General features: G+C 37.8%; 1 protein-coding gene across 1 annotated transcript in view; it reads left to right on the forward strand.

The window, feature by feature from the left end:
• ELP4 (elongator acetyltransferase complex subunit 4) overlaps window positions 1–10,733 on the forward strand; it is a 105,695-nt gene extending 94,962 nt beyond the window's left edge. The window contains exon 10 of the mRNA XM_030451031.1: window positions 10,193–10,733. Within this exon, the coding sequence (XP_030306891.1) occupies window positions 10,193–10,324 (132 nt within the window). The 3' untranslated portion in view covers window positions 10,325–10,733. The remainder of the gene's footprint in view (window positions 1–10,192) is intronic.
• The last annotated feature ends 6,420 nt before the right edge of the window (window positions 10,734–17,153 follow it).

Here is a 17,153-nt window from a genome sequence, read left to right on the forward strand (position 1 = left end):
TTTTAATCTCAATTAGTCACAAGAATCTTGCAACTTCTTATTCTGTGCTTAAACTTCCTTTAAAGCATTGGTTTGCCAAAGGGGAGTCAACATGACCACTTGATCACCAGTGCAATTTTTATATTTATTTTGTACAAGGAATACCAATCAGTGAGGAAAAATATGCCATGTTCTTTCATACCAAAATAGGCTGATAGAATATTACAGAAGTTAAATTATAGTTCAGGGATTTCTAAGATTATTTGGTGTATAGCTACAAAAGGCTTTGTTAGCTGCAGTTTTAAACTGTAACCCTCATGAGTCATGAGGGATTAGTACTGAAAAGAAGAGATATTGAAATATTAATTATATAATGACTACATCCTCACCTGGGAGCTACAGGGACTGAGCATGCTTCCTCTATTAGTGCCAGTTTTTAGGGTGAGAAGACAGTGATAGCAGAAATACTTTTTTTTTTTTTCTGGCCTGGTTTTTGCCTCAGCATGGAGCATCTGACAGTGGCATTTACCATTACAGAGCTGAAGTTTCTTGCTTGTGAAAAGCTGCAAACATAAACAAACCAGTTGTCTGTTTAACAGCCTGAGTTTTTATCTGTGCAAAATTTTGGAAATTAGCACTAACATTTATCTACCTAATTGATAACTTGATTTTAAAACAGAGATTAGAAATAATTGTTTGCACTTACATATCAGTTTTTCATTTCATTTCACTGTTTTAAAGTGATTGAATAATTTGTGTATCTCTGTACAAAATAATCCTGTGAAGCAGGCTCAGAACGGACCTGTAGCAACGCAGAACTTGTCCATGCATGAAAAGGAAAATCATTCAGGAAAAAAAAAAAAAAGCTCCAGAAAATTAGTCTACTTCAAAAAGCTATTAAATTGTTCCTCTCCCTGAAGCTTTACAAATGTGCTAATTGTGTTGTTCTGGTCATGTAATATGTTCCTGCATGAAGTTGAAGCACTTCTCCTTTTGCCAAAGCCCTTGTGCTGTCTGGGGGAGGGACTGGAGGGCTGTGCAACACAGGGGAATGAATCTTCCCTTTGGGCAGCACATGCTTCAGGTCTGAACACCCAGAAACGCTTCACAGATCTGCAGGGCTGCCTAGCCATGGAAATGTTCTCATTCTACCTGACCTAAAAAAAAAAGTATACAGAAAGCATAGGGCTACTCCCAGGGTGAAACAACAATAACCCCCACCCCAGCTAGCATTTACATTTGGCCCCCCTGCGCGCTCCTCCTTCATAACCAGGGACTTGCCAAACCTGTGACACTGGTCTCCTGAAACAGAGGCATTCAGGGACATATTGTATGGGAGGTTTGCATTGTGTAGTCAAATGTGAAGCAATACAGCTCACACTGTGCTTTCTAGAGCAATCCTGCACACCTTGTCTGCAGGCAGACATGTTGGCCATAATCAGTGACTGGTATGCAGTCACAACTGGTGTGTGGATTTTCATGTGTAGTTATGGATTGTCTTTGGTTTGGACACACTTCTGCAACTGATGAGGAAAGCAGCATTGTCAATGCATACAGGAATCTAGAAAAACCACTGAGGCAGCACTGGTGCAGCCCATAGCTGTGCTGGTCAAGTCTCAGAGCAGCTCCTGTTTGCACCTGTTCTTGAGAAGACTCTTAACTAGAGTTCAAATTTCATAGGATCTGTAGAGTTTATATACTTGGACTCAGTAGAAGCTTGTAGGCAATGTGTTATTTAGCAGTAGCTGGCAGAACTCCTCAGTTTGGAAGTCTGTTTGCATTTCAGTTGTCTGTCTTCTTTTTTGAGTTGGCAAAACAGGTACTGAAGTTCACTTGAATTTGCCAGTGTGAATTAACTGTCTTGGAGCATAACCCGTCTGTGAGGTGTTGAAATTTATCTGGACAATTTAATCAAGGGGCAGAAGACATTTTATGCATTATTTGTGTTGTTGCATCCCCTCAGATAAAATGGTATTTTTTAAATGTGTGTATTAATGAGGATTTTTTTAGTGTGACAGAATATTCAAACTGAGTCAGAAGCTTGTTAGCTTGCAGTGAACTTTAACACATAGCTTTCGATGCAAACTCAAATTTTTGATTAGATTTCTAACTAAGATGAAATTTTAGAGGGTGACAGTAACACTGTAGCATGTTGGACCTGCTAGAACAGATGCTTCTGTCTGTGTGTTCTTTCTCCCTCACCCTCCCTTGCATGGGTTTTGTTTGTACACAGTGTCTTGAACACTTCTTTGGCTTCCCAATAAAGAGACCCAAGTTATTGCAGAGCAGCAAAGGCATCACCAGCAACTCTGGAATGTTTCCAGTGAGCCATCTGTGTTTTGATACGAAATCCATACTTTGTGGCATGTTGCAATGTCATTCAAAGAAACGAGATAGAGCAGGGGCACTGACTCTGTGAGAAGCTTCATCTAGTTGTAGGACTGAATTCTTCTCGTTGACCTTTTGCTCTCCAAGTTAAGAATTAAGTGTTAGCTAGTCATCCACATTTCCTGAATAATCACCAGAGATGGGCAAGCACTTTGCAAGGGTGATTCATCTCATATATAATATAGGTTGGACTGGATGGCTGACTTAGGGACAGCTGCAATTAGGCTGAATGAATCCGTCAGGGAAGAGAATGTGACATTAACATTAGAATCCATCCGGGCTATCCTGAGAGCCCTGGAATTACTCAGACTTGCATCACAGGTCCCACATCTCTCTTACATAAGCTCTGGGAGAAGAAATTCAGCAGAAGGAACAGATCTATGGGAGAAATGTTAATCTGCTTGCTTTGGGCATAGGTGATGCCATCAGACTTATGAATTACTGTTTGAATTTAGAACAATATTTCCCTTCAGCATTTAGACCGTGATCCCATTCTCAGCTATAGGATACTTAGATAATACATCTCCTCCATCTTTCCCATTCTTCACTAGTTCTTCTCTTCAGCCCTTAATCACTTAATTTCTTCCCTTATACTGTTCTTTTTCATTCACCTTTCTATGCAATTTTGGTTTTTTTTAACTTAGAAGGGAAAAAAAAGCTCTGGCAGTAAACCAGTGTTACTATGACATTTTTCCTGCTGCCTGGATGTTTCATCTTTCACTTCTTCCTTTTTACCCACTTTGTGCATTCAGACTGTAAACTCTTTAGGACAGAGACAGTCTCTCAATATTTGCTTAGTAAGACTTGAATCAGTAATTATTGCAATAATATGCTATGCAAGGATTTAATACCCTTCTGGTTTTAAGATTACCATATATTTTTCTGAACTTAGGATCAGACAAGCAGTTGAACAGCCATAGTCCTTGGATAGACTATAAACCTCATTGCTTGATCCAGCTTCTTCATTATGCAGAGATTTCTGTTACAAAGCAGGTCTTCCACTCGCACACTCAGCATTCTCAAGCATCAGAAAAGGTAAATCTTCCTGGTATATTTATCTTTCTCTTGTGTCCTTTCACATGTAACAAATAGTCTTTAATGCATGTTGGAGTTTTTATTTGGAATGAAAGAGTCTGTTGAGACAATTGCCTGTACTTACCTTTCCTGTCACTGAAAAGTAGTGACTGTTTTATATATATATATATATATATATATATAACATTAAAAAAAACATTTTCATAGTAGCAATGTGCTCTTTAACACACAGACAGGGATATGTAGGTAAAAGTGTATTTATCAGCTCTTCTTAGTGAAAGCCTTCTCTCAAGACCTGATGTTAACAATAATTTATTTTGACGGCTTCAACTTTAAAAAAGGGAATGGGAAATGCATATGGTAGATGTGCTTATTTTAACATGGGTTGATATAGTTGTGATTTGTTATAAATCAGTCACAGTTGCCTGAAAAGCAGAGAACTTCACAATGTTCTTTTCAGAGGTCTTTATAATGAGTTTAGAAAATGCATCCATTGCTGTGATGTAGAAATGGTAAGGTAACAGCTGTGAACATAGCAGAATAAGAAGAAACTGAGTTCATGTCCACTATACAGAAAAATAGTGGACATTTGTTAAAATGCTGAGAAAATTGTATTGTGAACAGGAATGTGAGAGATTCGTAGTAAATTGGTTTTAAAATAGTTTGCCTAAGACCTAGATGCAGTTATGGGAGAGTAGTTTGGCAACATTCTCTCCACAAGATAAATGTTATAGGTTCTGAGACACTATCACTATTTGTGAATGAAATTTCAGGACTGTTGTATGATTTCTGCCCAACACAGGTCTAGGCCAGTGGGAATTACTTTCGAGTCCTTGCTGTGAGAGTTTATAATGTCTGCAGTGGTAAAAGGCTTCCTGGTTTGTTACTGAGAAGTGAACTTACATTAACTCAGATGTATTTTTAGGTTTTGTGGTATTAATAAGAATTTTATAGCTTTTCGTAGCGATATTGTCAGATTTATATGTGAGTTCTTACTTCTTTTCTGAAGGCCTCCATGTCCTTTTCCCCAGCCTGACTGTGTGATCTTATTCATTATCAAGAAATCTATTTCCAGACAGGTAATAGTGATGGCAATCTGATAATTTTCAAACAAGTAAAGGGGTTTTTCACTCTAAAAGGAGGTTTTATGAAGCCTCCTGCCAATTTCCTCTGAAAACCCACCTTTTTCATGGTACCTAAAAAAAAATGCTAAAGTCTTTTCCTAGCTACTACAATAAAAGAAATAATTAACAGTGACTATAAATGAGGTACTAATAATGACAGAAAGGGGAAAGAAATAATGCATTGTGGGCATCATAAGCAGAAATGAAACAGAAACAAGAACTCGGCCTCTGTACCACAAACTGTTCTTGTTCTTTCTTGTGTGGGCTTTGTAGAATGGCAAGAGTTTTGCTTCAAAGAAAAACAAGTAGGATATAAAGCTCCCCAACTAAGAGGCTGCATCTTTCATTTTCCCAGCATTCCTAAAATTCTTCTCCCCACCCTGCTAGTCCCCTTAAACCAAATCCCTTCGGCTTTGGTGACTTCAGTCTTCATGGAGTTGTAGCAAATGGAACTAGAAGGGATCTAGAGAGGTCATTAATTGATCTCCTTGCCCCAAGGCAGGACTGCAGCCACAGTAGACAAATAAGAAATTGTTTTGGTCAAAGAACCAAATAAATGGAATTGTGAAATTTTTTTGGGGAGGTTTAGTTTCTGTTGTTAAAGCTTCATGTAACTGTTAGCAGGTTAACTTCAGTGAAATTACTTTAATATATATCAAACCAAGAATAAGATACCACCTCTTTTCTTATGAGAGTCAATTATTTGCATCACTCAAATATGAAGAGTAATTACTTTGGGGTTAGATTTTTACCAATATATGTATAACTGCTTATATCATTGCTAAACATTTTTATACTTTTTATGGTTTAAAGTATTTTATAGAATATATGATTTTAATATCCCTCAGTTTTATGACATTTTGCAGTATCTTGGCTGTCTTCCACCTCAATTATTACTGAGCATTTATCATCAGTTAAAGCTTGTGTACTGTTTCTATGCATTTTGTATCTGAGGTATAATGAATATCAGGAGAGGTTATTAGGTAAACTGCTGGTCAATCCTCTTAATACTGAAGAGAAAAAAAGTCTTACACTGAGAACTCTGTCTTTTACAATAAATCTGTAGAACAATCACCTTGGTACAATTAACTACACCAACCCTAACTACACTGGCAAAAGCACTTTCTAGTATTTTTGTATACTAGGGATTTTTCTGGTTTAAAAAAATAAATTACACCTCACCCAAGTGTACAACCCCATTGGAGATTCCCAGAAGAGCCCAAACTCTTTACCTCCCAGTCTCACAAGGCAGAGCAGTGTGAGAAAACCATCAGTGTTGTGTTTGGTCCTCAGAGCAGGGTCTGGGCTAACTGATTGCTCAGTGTCCCTTCTGGCCTGTGGTTTTACATATTCTTATCTTTTTTTCTTTTTCCCCATTGAGAACAAATGCAGTAATTAGAAGTTTTCTTCAGGCATAGGGTGGAGCAGAGGCAAAGTATGTAATAAGTTTGGTCTGAAGTGTTTTGCTTTGGTACTGCATGCCCTGAAGCTGTGTGCTTAGTTGGGTTCAGTGTAATTGTTTCTATCACCACAGAGCTTTGGGACCTGCCCGAAACAGAGCAGGCAGGAAGCACCAGCACTCACATCATGCCCCTTCCCTAGCCTACTGTTGGCCAGTAATAGCCTTCTTCCATAGCCAGTTATTTCTTAACCGAGTGGGTGAAGCTTAGGATCTGATTCTGAAAATCCTAGGTTTAAAATTTCTCTACCAGCTTGCACGAGTGGAAATAGTGTGTGGTTGTGTAATTAAACACACTCTGATAATGCAGATACACAATTAACTTTGCACATAGGAAGTTTACTCCAGCATTCCCTGTTTTTTACACTGACAAACTTTACCTTTCTTTGATAGAGGCTTTAAAAAATTATCACAAGGAGGACAGTTACAGGATCCTATTTGCACTTGCATATTTATTCTTGCTAGACTGTGGCTAGGGGCAGGGGAGAACAGATAACTGGAGAAGGGACAGTTTTGTCATAGTGACCAATTGAGGATGGGACACCTGGCTATGGGAAGTGGGACTGCAGATATGAACAAAATCAGCCTGATTCTTATCAGTCTGATAAGAGAGAGAGATCGAAAGGTATGGAGGTCACAGCCTCTGAAACAGCAGCAAAGGCTGTCCACCAGAAAACATTTTGTCCTAAACCAGGACTTTAAATGTGATTGTTTCTCTGCAGTCAGCATGTATCTGAATGTCTAATGAAAATGTCTAATCATTCTGTAATGCTGGTGTTCAAAAAGGATCACAGCCTATTCATGCCATCACTTACTGCCCTAGTTCAAGTGATTGCAATGTCCCTATGGGAGCCAGAAATGAAGGCTTACAGTTTAACCTGTGGATGTCTGTATATTACCATACAATTAATTTTCAGTTTACTTGTGTTTTCAATTGTAGAATATCTTTAATGGTGTTAAAATAATTAATAGAGTTAATATTTGCAGCCTTGTTTATATTTTTAAGCTGCACACAGAAAATGTAAGGAATGATATTTTGAAATGCCTGTTGAGGCTGTGTTCACAGGTAGTGTCTGTGTGTGTGCTGTGATTCAGATGTCGATGGCAGGATAATATTCAGTTGTTTTCAGAGGACCCTAGTGTTGTTTATTGTTCAGAATACATCTGATCTGAGGATGAATGTGGTGTATGCAGTGAAATATGCTTTCTGGAGAACCAGCAGTTTGTTGTAATGTTTGAAAACTGGGATTGTAAAGCAGGTAAGGCTTGCATGAGGAATGGTCTTGTAGATAAGACAATTGAAGAATGTCTTGGAAGGTGTGATGTGTCTCTGCCTATTCCACTTGTGTTGCTTCAACCCAGAATTCTAATTTCTGTTCTCTTATTTTGTCTCTTGCTTTCTGAGTGCCTGACTTGGGGTTCTTGAGGAAATACTGAGCACTTAACAGCTGCAAACGAAGTGAGCATGCTATACAGTGCTAAACATTTTGGAAAAGCAAGTCCTATATGCCTCAGATTGTGTTCCTGAAATAAGTAGATGCCTTTTGCCATGTGTTTATTTGCCTCAATTCCCTGTCCCTAAAATGGAGGTAGCTTTGCTGCCTTCTCTCACAAGAATATTAGGAAAATCACACAGTTGGTATTTGTGAAGCATTCAAGGGCTATATACTGACATGGCTCTTGAAAAGCCATTCTGGCTTCAGAACAAGGTTTGAATAGTGTATAATAAATACATCAGAAAAGACCACAGTAAACAGTGACAAGAAAACAAAATCCTTTATAGCCAGTCAGTAAATGGGCAGTGTGCATATTCTATATTCCTCACTGAATAAGATGGGGGAACAGTATATATCTGTATAATGAAACACTGTATCATAGCAAACACATCTGTAAAAGCCTCATTCAGCCATACCATCCAACATAAGGATCTATAATTTTTACATTTCCTATTTGAATCTTTGCAAATTGATAAATATTCTTCTGTCTATTTTATATTTATAATAAGTATCAAGTAACAAACACAGCATTGTCTAAGGCTGGTAAATAGCAAATTTTTTTTTTTTTTTTTTTACCATATTTTTAGTCCAGGCCAGTGTGGCAGGGTTTAGAGTTGTTTCTTATCTGTGATATTAGTTAATCCCTGTGAAGATGAATTTGCTGAGTCTGGGGTCTGTTTGCTTCTTATCACCTTGCTCTGAATCCATTTGGTGACAGGGTCAGGGATTGCAGGAGGAAGACAGCAGTACCACATTTCCCCTGGAGGAATCACCTCTTCCACTCCTTGGTGTGGGCAGAGAGATGCTAACAGTGAGTGGGAGAAAGCTGGATTGCTTCACTTGCCTCTGTGCCTCCCACATTGCAGATACCCGCTATTCTTCTAGCAGAGTTCTGTATAGGGTTCTGAAAAGAAAATATGACTGAAGGACCTGCCAAGTGCTCCCCTGCACTTTCCTGCTCTTCCTTTTCCTTCATTTTCCAGTGGTTACAGCCCCCTCATACAATCCAAGGTGTACATCAGCTCTTTCCTAGCAAAATTTTTGCATCAGACAAACAAGATTGGTATGTGCTCTTGTTTATATTGTGTGGCTGTAGAAATGAGACATCACAGACCACAGTTCACAGCCACACTTAACATTCTCAGGAATAAGGGAAGGATAAGCAAAGGATATGACACCACAGCACTGATTTTAATGTGGTGAAATGGAAGAGCCGCGTCGTTACTCAATTGTATACATGGGTGGGGGTGGTTTGATCCCTAAATTGTGCTACAAATAAATACAGACATTTCTCCTGTTTCAACTCTGAAGTATGCCATCTCACCCTGAGCACAGACTTCCCAGCTCCAAATGTGTAATTATATACATTTTGTTTCCTTGGAGAAGACAAGAACCCAGCACACCTTCTTCTCCCTGCACTGCCCACAGCCAGGAGTGGCTGGTGATAGGAAGCCCCGTGGAACAGTCTCAAAGCCAGCAATGACTTCAGCTGTCAGCCCACTGTAAATGCAGCTATTTCTTATGCTTTTTAATAGAATTCTTATCCTCCAAAAGTTGCAAACTTATTGAACAAAAGGCAGCTGTATTTATGTGTTGTGATAAAAGCAAAAACCCAGAAAAAGCAGAGAATAAAGATAGTCCTCACAGCCTCCTAATACAGTTTTGCAGCCACTGCTTTTATCCTGTTCCTTTCAGAAGTGTCTACATTTTAAAAGAAGAGCCACACAGTTTATCCTTTGCCTACTAAATCTTTCAAGAAATATGCTCCTTCTCTACCAGTTTCATAAATTATTGCACTCTGTAGAAGCTGTTCCAGGTCTCATCTGACCTGCTTGCAGTACCTCACTGCGTCCAAAAGCGAGACAGTAATTAACCAAGTAAAGCCTTGGTTTTACATTAATTTTCACCTTATTTTACCAAAGCTAAATGGTAATGTCATGTCTTTTGTGTATCTTCAGCATAATAGATTATCAGAAGAAGAGTTTGATTTTTTTTTTTCAGTTGAAAAATAAGGTTTATTGTGCAAAGCCTGTGTGCTTGTGGACAACCGTGTAACTTGTGTCTCAGTTTCCTCATCTGTAAAATGGATGTAATGTTCTTACAACTCACAAGGGATGGCAGATGATTGCCTTATACAAATGTGACTACTATCACTGCTTGTTTTTATTAACAACTGTCAGTAGAATATGAAGAAGAAATATTTAACAAAATAATGCTGCAACCAAGATGAGCCTTCTCCATCTTTTCAACATCACATCGTTTATTTACAGACTGTGCCACAAAGCATGCATGTTTGAAATAAAATTATACTTGTAATGCCAAAGAAATAAAGAATTTTGTCTAGGGGATGACATGCAGACAAAACCCCCTTACTTTTAAAGAAAAAATGCCCATAGATATAGTTAAGTACCTTGAGCAAATTTGAATTTTGTTTACACAATTTTCATGGTGAAAAAATCTATTACAGAATTACAATTTACAGAACAGGATAAATTGAAAACGTGCAAAAATATTTCCAGGTCAGCCTGAAAGAGTGTCTGAGAAGTGGTTTGTGTGTGTGAACAAACACTGGTCAGAACGGAGACTGCATTTGAATTACGCTATGGAAAATAAATTCTACTGCAATTATTATTATCTCTTTTTTTTTTTCTCTTTCTTCTCTCTCTCTCCTCATCTCTTTCCCTCTGCCTCCTGAAAATCTCCTGCCACAGCGCCTGCATTTGCCTCCAGACCTGTCAGACACAGTGAGCCGCACGAGCAAACAGGATCTGGCAGCATCCCCCAAACTGCTGAGCTCAGGATGTGGTGCTATGGCCATGGGCAAGAAGCACCTGGACTTCTAGTGATTCCTACTTAGCAGTTTCACTCAGATTTATGTGACACTCTAATTATGAGTGTTAATGACTTATATAAATATTTTGCTTAATGATTTGACCCAGCAGTCTTTAAAAATACATGTTGTCATATGGTGCCTTTTTTCTTTTTTTTCTGGTTTCTTTACGCTAATTTTGGATTTGTTTGGGTTTTGTTTTTTGTTAAAGCTTCTGTTATGTTGGGTCCTGCGATTGTTCTGCTAAATTGCAAACAGAGTATTTTGTTCCTTTTCTTAAAATATGAAAACTACTCTTAGACTTTTATTTCTAGATTTGTTTTACAATATAAATAAAGGGACCTTTTTTCCCAGTGGAATTTTTATATACTTACAGTTAATATTTTGTATGACTTTTAAGTTAAGTTGGATGGTTTATTGAAATAAAGGAATGAAACTAAGCAGTTCCTTGTCACATGTTATTCTGGAGGAAAACTATACAGTTATGTTTTTTAAAAAATTGATTTTTGTTATTGAGATACCATTCTTAAATTTCAGGAAGTATTTTCATCAGTTTATTAAATATGTAATAATAAATTTAAAATATATAAGCTAGGGTTTATTCTCATATGCCAGTGATTAAGAATGTCAGGTTTCTAATTGGAATATATTACATATAATTACTTTGCCTTATGCCTTACTACATGCATTTGAATGCACTTGAATGGAATTTACTAACCATAGAGAAAAGAACTGATTTCCTTATGTGGTTCAAAACAGTAATCCTAAACAATTGAAGTCAGCACTATGAAATTATGTCAACAGACATAATTGGAAATAGAAATTCAAGCCGACAGCTACGTTAATGCTGGGAAACCAGGAGAGTGCATCTGAGCTCAGAGAAGGGGGGATCACAGCATGCTGGTCTGAAGCAGGGCAGAATATCCAAGTAATTCAGGCTTCTCTACCCTCAGATATACAATTTGTGAACTTCTAACTATTTTGTACCTATCTCTGTGTATATCTCGTCAAACAAAAGAATGGTAAAGCAGAGCTGACCTGTAAGTTAAAGTGGTTTGCATTCTTTCTTCTGAGGCTGACTTTCATTTTGAAAGATAATATCTTTTTCTCCACAGAACTTCCAAGCCACCCAGCTGTAAGATTGCATTACAGTTTCAAAATTTAGTCTTTATAATAGTGTATTACATGGCTGGAGTGAAATTGACTCTTCAAAGAACATGTTAATAGGATGCAATAATGGTAACTTATTTTGATGGGTTTGGAACCAGGAACTGGTTAAGTGATTTGCTTTTTTTTCTTGCAATCCAGGTTCTACTTTATTTTTTTTCTTGACAACCCTGTGTAAAACAAAGACATAGCTTTTAAAACTGTCTAACTAATATGATGAATGTCAATCACTTAAAAAACTCCACTGTAGCATAAACACATACTGTATACAGCTTTTATTCTGAATTAGAATAATTGAATCAATGACAGTGATTTGCCAGGATGTCAAATCTATCCATCATATCCTGTCACTACCAGTTTATTTTTTGTGATCAAAATCAAAAAGACTACTATTTTGTCATCAGCTATTTCATTAGTAGTAACAATCAGGTTTTCTCTTCTATATTTTTTAGATATGCCTGTTATATTTTTTATTTCTAAAGACACAAATCCTTTTTAAATCTTTTCAAAATAAAGTTTCAGAACTAAACTGTCAGTTTAATAAAGCAAAAAGACATCTACTTTCCTATGCCAATATATTTAAAATATTATCATTCATGTCTCAAACATTTTTTCTCTTTTTGTACTATGTGTAACATTGAATGGAAGTTCTCATTAGATGCTTAATTGTGCCTTTTGAAAGCATTAAATAATTTAAATACTTAGGATAAAGGGTTTTTTAACAAAGGTGAAGTTTTACATAGTCTGTCTAATATAAATAAAACAGTATTTCTTTGTGAAATATAAAGTCACAAGACATATAAATTGCTGCCAACATACTTAAATAGGTCATTGACTTAACATGCAGGGAAGAAAATATCAGAAGAGTCACAGCTGATTTCTAGTTAACATACTGACTGAAAATCTGTAGTGACCAGGATGTGCATGTGTGTGTGTGTGTGTGTGTCCATGTGTGTGCCCTATGCATGTAAAAGACTTCAATTTCAGAAACTTTGGTGTGATGATAATAAAGCTGACAAATATTTTTAATAATAAAGCAAATCTAGATTAGTTTTTTTTCCAAGTTACTAAACATGCTTTGTAAAGAAAGCAGTAGAGATGTACAGTGCTGTTTACCTAAGGAGGAAACATGGAGCAAAATTTGTCTTCTTTTCTTCCAAAAAACTGGATCACTGGCAGGAGCATGTGACAGTGACTTAGCAATTCCAGTAACAGGTGAAATAAGGCTGTGTACCTGCTGCCTGGAGTGTGCAGACATCCAGCACAGCTGGTGTAGATCTCATTTATTACACCAAAAGTAATTTTCATTTGGGAAGCAGGACAAGTGTGTGCTTGGTGATTTCTGAGTTTTCCTCCTAACCACTCCTACAGATGTCTACAAAACATCCTCCAGGTTTTTTTCCTGTGGATCTTAAGAAGATATTTAACCCAGGGGTACATCCTGGGTAACTGCAGAGTGGGTGCAGCCTCTTCTGACAGGCTGGTGCAAGGTGCTCCCAGCTGCTTTGCATCTTCAGAGGCTCCGTGTTGGCCTGGATGGAAAATCTGTGTGATCCTTGCTTCTGCTCAGAGGACTCTTCTCTGCAGAGATTATGGTATGAAGGTTTCTTTGTTTGTTGCAATTTTTAAGCAGAGCTTTCTGCTTTTTAGCAGGCTGCAAACTGAAACCACCAAACTCAGCAGGAAAACAATAGTTTGATCCCACATGAAGACATCCCCATTTCATCACAAGAACCTGATCTTTACAGAATTGTAAGACACAGTCAAGCAATAATGAAATTTAAACTGTTGAGTCTTGAATATGTCAAATAGGAATTCTTTACATAATTTCTTTTGTGTTCAAATTTTCAGAATACAAGTACTTGGAACATAATATTATGATAGACTAAGTATTTTTCTATGTTTGTAAAGAAATTTCAAAAGCAGTTTCAAGGATGCAGTTGAATTCAGTTTTGTGTAACAGTAGCTACAAGCATCTGAAAATGGGCATTCAGCTACTCTACATTCAATACATGTGGCAGTATCCACTGGTTTCATCTTTATGTTTAATATAAAATAGTGTTGTTGTTCCAAATACAGCTTTTGAAAACCTGCAAAAGACTAACTGCCAAAGAATCTTTACTATGCCAATATTGGATAGTGAGCTATTAATCAAATTTTTCTGAAAGCACAAGATTGTAATGCATCCCTTTTAAAATGTATTAATATTACAAGTATTACACACACCGAGACATATTAAACAAGTATTTCTCCTGGATTATATATTACAAGTCTAATGAAATGTTCTTTTTTTGCCTGTGCTGGAGAAACATTATCCATAGCTACAGAACACAACAGAAATAGGGAAGAAGATGCTTTTATGCCGTTAAGAGGTGGTGGAAGCAAATCCTATCCCCCATGACCTCTCTTGGGGTCTTTGTTTTCTCTTGTGAGATACCTGAGTGCAAGGCCTACATTTCTTTTTTTTTAATCACACTGAGCACACGATGGTGCTTATTCAATAATAAATGTACCTGGGTAGAAAAAAAAATGAAGTGAATCCTCTTCATCTTTGGAAAAAAGGCAGTTAGAATAGAGGGGGGAAGAGGGGGAAAATAAAAATTCTATGACATTTTTTTTTCACTGTCTAGTCTAATATAAGCAAATATTAGGCTCTTTAATGGTTTTCCAAAAAATGGGTCATTAATACAGCAGATACCTACATCAGTAGTTCAGCATCTGAACAGATAGACGGATTTTTCAGGTGAGTTGAACATGGAGCATCACAGAGCATCTGCTGAAAACCTGGCTGCCTTTAAATGTTTTTTTAAGGTTATTAGGCACATTGAACTAATTTACAGAACTTTTGGCCATATGAAGATTAATACATCTTTTGTTCTTTCTACATTTTATTACACATGGATTTTCTGGTGCTGTAGAGTTTAATCTCAAAAAGCTTCCACAGAAGCCAGTGATGGTTTAGACCAGCAGGAAGCTGGTAAGATTGGGTCCAGTAGATCTTTTTTTTAAATGTTAGTGAATCTAGTTAGAGATTTTAGAGATTCTTCCCAACTATCAAAGGGTCACAAGTACAAAGCTTCAAACATACCCAATCAATACGCTGGCTTCCAACAAGCAAATAAATCTTTATCACAACAAAGAAGGAAAGAGGATGGAACTACAAGTGGTGTGGTAGGTAGCCACAATTACTTCATACCTGATGGACAGGACAGCAGAAAGACACAGTAAAAAATATATGCAAGGGAGCAGAACTGGGGACTCATTTTGTAGTCCTTGCCTGTAAAAGGCTCTGTGAAGTTTCTTGTATGTCCTTGCCCAAAAAAGTGTGAATCAACAACAGTTCACACAGAGCAACTGAATTTTAACTCAGAAAATAATCAGACCCAACAGAGGCTTAGTTTAAGTAAGAATCAAAGGGTTTGCATGTTTTGCAAGGTAACAGTGTTGATTTAAATTCAGAGCAATCAAAGTGAACAAGTTGCTTCTGTAAAGCAAAAATTTATAAAATTTACATGATTGGATTTTTATTTAATCCTGTCTGACAGCATTTAAAAAAAAATAAACTCTCCCCCACAGTATTTGAAACACAAAGCTGCAGACTCCAGCCTCTGAATATGAATTCAGATTTGCAGAGAAATGTAGAGTAAAATATAAGCAGTTATGGGAATGAGTTAACATTTTTTTTTGCAACAACCTGGAGGTGTTTATGCTCTATGCAGTTCCAAATAAATCAGAGTTCTTCTAGTGCCCTGTATGTCATTTCTGTGGACTAACTGTTCATAAACTTATCAAAATCCACCAGCATAGGCTGAAGGAGGTTATCTGTGAATCTATAAACTCCTGTGGTGCAGCTGGAAAAGCTCGTATGTCCCAGGAGAGGAAGGGCTGCAATTCCCAACCCTCACCAATTTTACTTGCTTGAGCATACGTGAGGTCTGTCAGGTGCCTGGAGGCAACTGCAGCCTCTGCTGGAGGATCTCATGCAGCTTACAACATCTGAAGGTAATACAGATCCTCCTAGGTCACTCACAAAACCTCTGCTCACCATCTGACCCAGCTGCAGTTCAGAAGGGGTCAGGAACCATAGGGTTCCTAAACCATAGACCTCTACCAGGCCAACAGAAACACTATTGTGGTCCTCTGTGGGGCAAAGCAGCTCCAGCACATGGCCCATCAGCATCAGGTATGTATTTTTCACCTTCATCCACTTCAAAATCACAGTCCAGGAATATTACCTTTTGGGATATTACCTAAGAAGAGGAAGGGACCAGTAGGGAAGGGCCTGAAAGTCTCAGTGTGTTAAAACAGACGTGGGAGGTTCTCAGTGAAATCTCAGGGAAAGTGGCTTTCGTGGAGACTTTCTCTAAAGGGCCATCTTCAAAAGAAGCAATAGGGATTCCAGATGCTGTAGGTTTCTTAAAAATCTGTCACACATGTCAGCTGTATGTGTTAAAAGACTGATCAAATGGTTTCATTCCTTTGAGGCTACATTTCTGCAGCCCCTATGAAACCATCTTCATCTTCCACATGATCACTATTGAAAACTATCTCAGGATCATAGTGTCCCCCAAGTAAGCTACCCTGAGTAACTATCTGCCGATACATGGGTTTTTCTTTTTCTTTATGAGAACGTTAGGGGTGGAATTAATGTAAAATATGTTCTAAAGCCAGGAATTTGCCAACATAGCTCCTATCCAAACTGTACTATCTTTACTACTATGGATCTCATACAGATTGCTCCATCCTCTGCTATTCTAAGAACTACTAAGCAGATAACCTATGTGAGAGATTTGCCTAACATTCTCCAGCAGTAATCCAAAAGGAGCTGTATTCCCTGCTTTCTTTTCCACTCAAAGAGGAGGAACATTTCTTCTGCTTCTACCACACCAGGGCAAGGGCTTTGGAGGTCCCTGCACAGTTCAGCCAGAGAGATGCTCCCATGGCTGCCTTCTCTCCTCAGCCAGACAGGTAAGTGTTTGCCTTCTGAACAGGACTGAACAGCCATCACAGACTTTATCTCACATCTGTAATTCATACACCTGTTTCTAAAGGGGAGAGCGATTGTGTTTGGGTATTTGTAGGTGCCAATCATACTTCTGATTAGAAGCAGGGCTGCAGGAGCTCATTAAGCAAGCAGGTGTCTTGTCAAAGAAGAGTTATTTAGAAAGAAGATGCTACACCATTCCCAGGGCAGAGGAGCCTTATCAACTGCAAGTGGAGCAATGCTCAACTGCTGAAGTGAGGGCAAGAGCAAATGGAAATGAACTGGAGAAAAAAAAAAAAAAGCTACATTTTCAGTTTTCCTGGTTGCTGTTTATACCTTGGAAATGCAGAACAAATTTTGTTAGCATAACTACAAACCTGCACGTGTCACACAGGGAAAATGAGATATTTTAGTTAGTAATACCAGAAAAATCCATTAAAAAAAAACAAAAAACAAAAAAAAAAAAACAAAAAACAAAAACAAAAAAAAAAACCTTTGGCCATGGCAAGTGACTGAAACTGGACTACCAGTGGCATTGTGTGCTACCAGTCCCAGGCTGTTCTTTGTAGCTGTAATCTTGCCCCCACAGATAAATCCCACATTATGCTCCCTACAGTAAACCAGTATATAGGGGCATTTTGCTCACTTCGTAAATAAAACCCTAGCCAAAAAGAAGTTGTGAAATCCCCTT

The sequence above is a fragment of the Calypte anna genome, chromosome 5 (assembly GCF_003957555.1).
Source record: "Calypte anna isolate BGI_N300 chromosome 5, bCalAnn1_v1.p, whole genome shotgun sequence".
Classification (NCBI taxonomy): Eukaryota; Metazoa; Chordata; class Aves; order Apodiformes; family Trochilidae; genus Calypte; species Calypte anna.